The sequence below is a fragment of the Arachis ipaensis genome, chromosome B10, assembly GCF_000816755.2.
Source record: "Arachis ipaensis cultivar K30076 chromosome B10, Araip1.1, whole genome shotgun sequence".
In the NCBI taxonomy this organism is placed as follows: domain Eukaryota; kingdom Viridiplantae; phylum Streptophyta; class Magnoliopsida; order Fabales; family Fabaceae; genus Arachis; species Arachis ipaensis.
The window spans coordinates 107,039,352-107,041,091 of NC_029794.2; the positions used below are offsets into that span (position 1 = coordinate 107,039,352).

The window sequence follows — 1,740 nt, forward strand, 5'->3', positions numbered from 1 at the left end:
TTGTTAGTACAAGTAAGTAAGTTGACTGTTTCAGTACGACTTTTGGATAATGGGCAGTGGGTGGCAAATAACATCTTGAGTTGCTTAGAACAGGGTTGAGAAACAAATTTCACTGTCTTGAGAATGGTCCTTCCAACCCAAAACATAGTGAAAGGAAAATGCATTGTATTTGACATTGAACAGAAATTTGTGCAAAAAGGTTACAATACACTACATTTGTTTGATAAGCAGTTAGAGAAACAGAGCTTTCTCCTTTCTCCCATACTTGACTGTAACCTATCCGTTTCACTTATCTGGTTACGTGATATGAGGTTCACATATTCTTACGTGATATCTTATGTTACCTTTGACACAACTGCTGCTGTACGTGGGCCTCTTTCGTGATGCTTACAGAGAACAGAAGGAAATATCCCTCTGTACTGATTCTTTTTTTTCCCTAATGTTTGTATTAGGACTCTGGTTTCCCCTGCTTTAAAAATGGTCCACGGACAATACAGAACCTACGGAAGCGATTCCACCTCAGTTTAACGGAAGAGGTTTCAATAGTAATATTAATGACTTTTTAAATGCAATCTGTTAAATGTGATTGTTACATTTGTGTTTTCTTTCATTTTCTCTTCTGGCAGCAATGTGTATCATTGGTGCTTACTCTGATCAGCAGTAGCCTGGATGCATGGCGGACACGGCAGTATGACTATTACCAGAGGGTTTTGAATGGAATATTGTGAGATAATTTGTCAGTGATGATTATTTGCCTTTTCCATTTTAACTAAAGCTTGCACCGTGAATTCCCGACAAATAGAATTGTGATTTTCGGTCATTTAATTGTGGTTGGTTCACTGGTGTGCCGTTGGAATTTCTGTGGATGGTGAGAAGTAATAGACGGCACTGTGGCAGGGTGAGAAGTAACAGACTTGCAAAAATCATTTTTTCCCCTTCAAATTGATCTTGATTTTGCATTGCTTCTTGTGAATGAAGCTCTGGTTTAGCCTCCTAAATGGTGAGAGATAGTGGAAATTGTATAGTGATTTTAGCATGAGTGACAGGTTTCTGTTGGGTGTTGATATGTGTAGTGTGTAAAAACTATTTGATTCATCAAAACTCTTGGGGGGGTGTTTTCAACTGTGAAGCAGATGCTGACCTGGTATATCTTGGACATCCGTTGACACTGCTGTGTTGTTTCTTCCTGATCTCAGTTGATCTATCACGTCTCTTCCCACGGTTGATTATTCAATTCTTACACTATTCAAATTCTTTAGTGATGTTTGATTACATCATATGTAATTTATTCTGTTTACTTTCATGGTGAAATTTGTTCACCCTCCATATCAATCATACAAAGTTTTGGTGCCAGTCTCTTCATGATTCTATTTTTATCTCTAGCCATGGCACGAAGAATTCCTGATTACCTAAGCCATGTTGATGGTACTTATTTTCATGATGAGATGATTCGCTATACATTTCTCATTTAATAGCTAGCTATGAAATACTGACACTTTGTTGAGTTGTATGTGTCGGGTATATTTTGGATGATACTCATCTAATAAACATGTCTTGTGTGTAGTTTTGTATTAATAAAAATTAAAAAATAATTTAAATAAACTCAAATATGATCATGTATTAGGTGTCCAATCTTATTTGTCTATATTCTTGAAAATGAGTTAAGAATAATGTCTCATTAATATTAATTCATTACTAAAAAAAAATCTAAAATCTTTTATATAATTAAAAAATATATTA

The 1,740-nt window shown here is 35.3% G+C and overlaps 1 protein-coding gene across 4 annotated transcripts in view; it reads left to right on the plus strand.

The window, feature by feature from the left end:
* LOC107622583 (phosphatidylinositol 4-kinase beta 1) overlaps positions 1 to 1,362 on the plus strand; it is a 9,403-nt gene extending 8,041 nt beyond the window's left edge. For 3 of the 4 annotated variants that reach the window (XM_016324532.2, XM_016324534.2, XM_016324533.2), the window contains 2 exons: positions 453 to 536; positions 627 to 1,362. In XM_016324532.2, coding sequence (XP_016180018.1) covers positions 453 to 536; positions 627 to 728 — 186 coding nt within the window. In that variant the 3' untranslated portion in view covers positions 729 to 1,362. The remainder of the gene's footprint in view (positions 1 to 452; positions 537 to 626) is intronic. The other variant, XM_021113294.1, reaches the window with a different exon arrangement.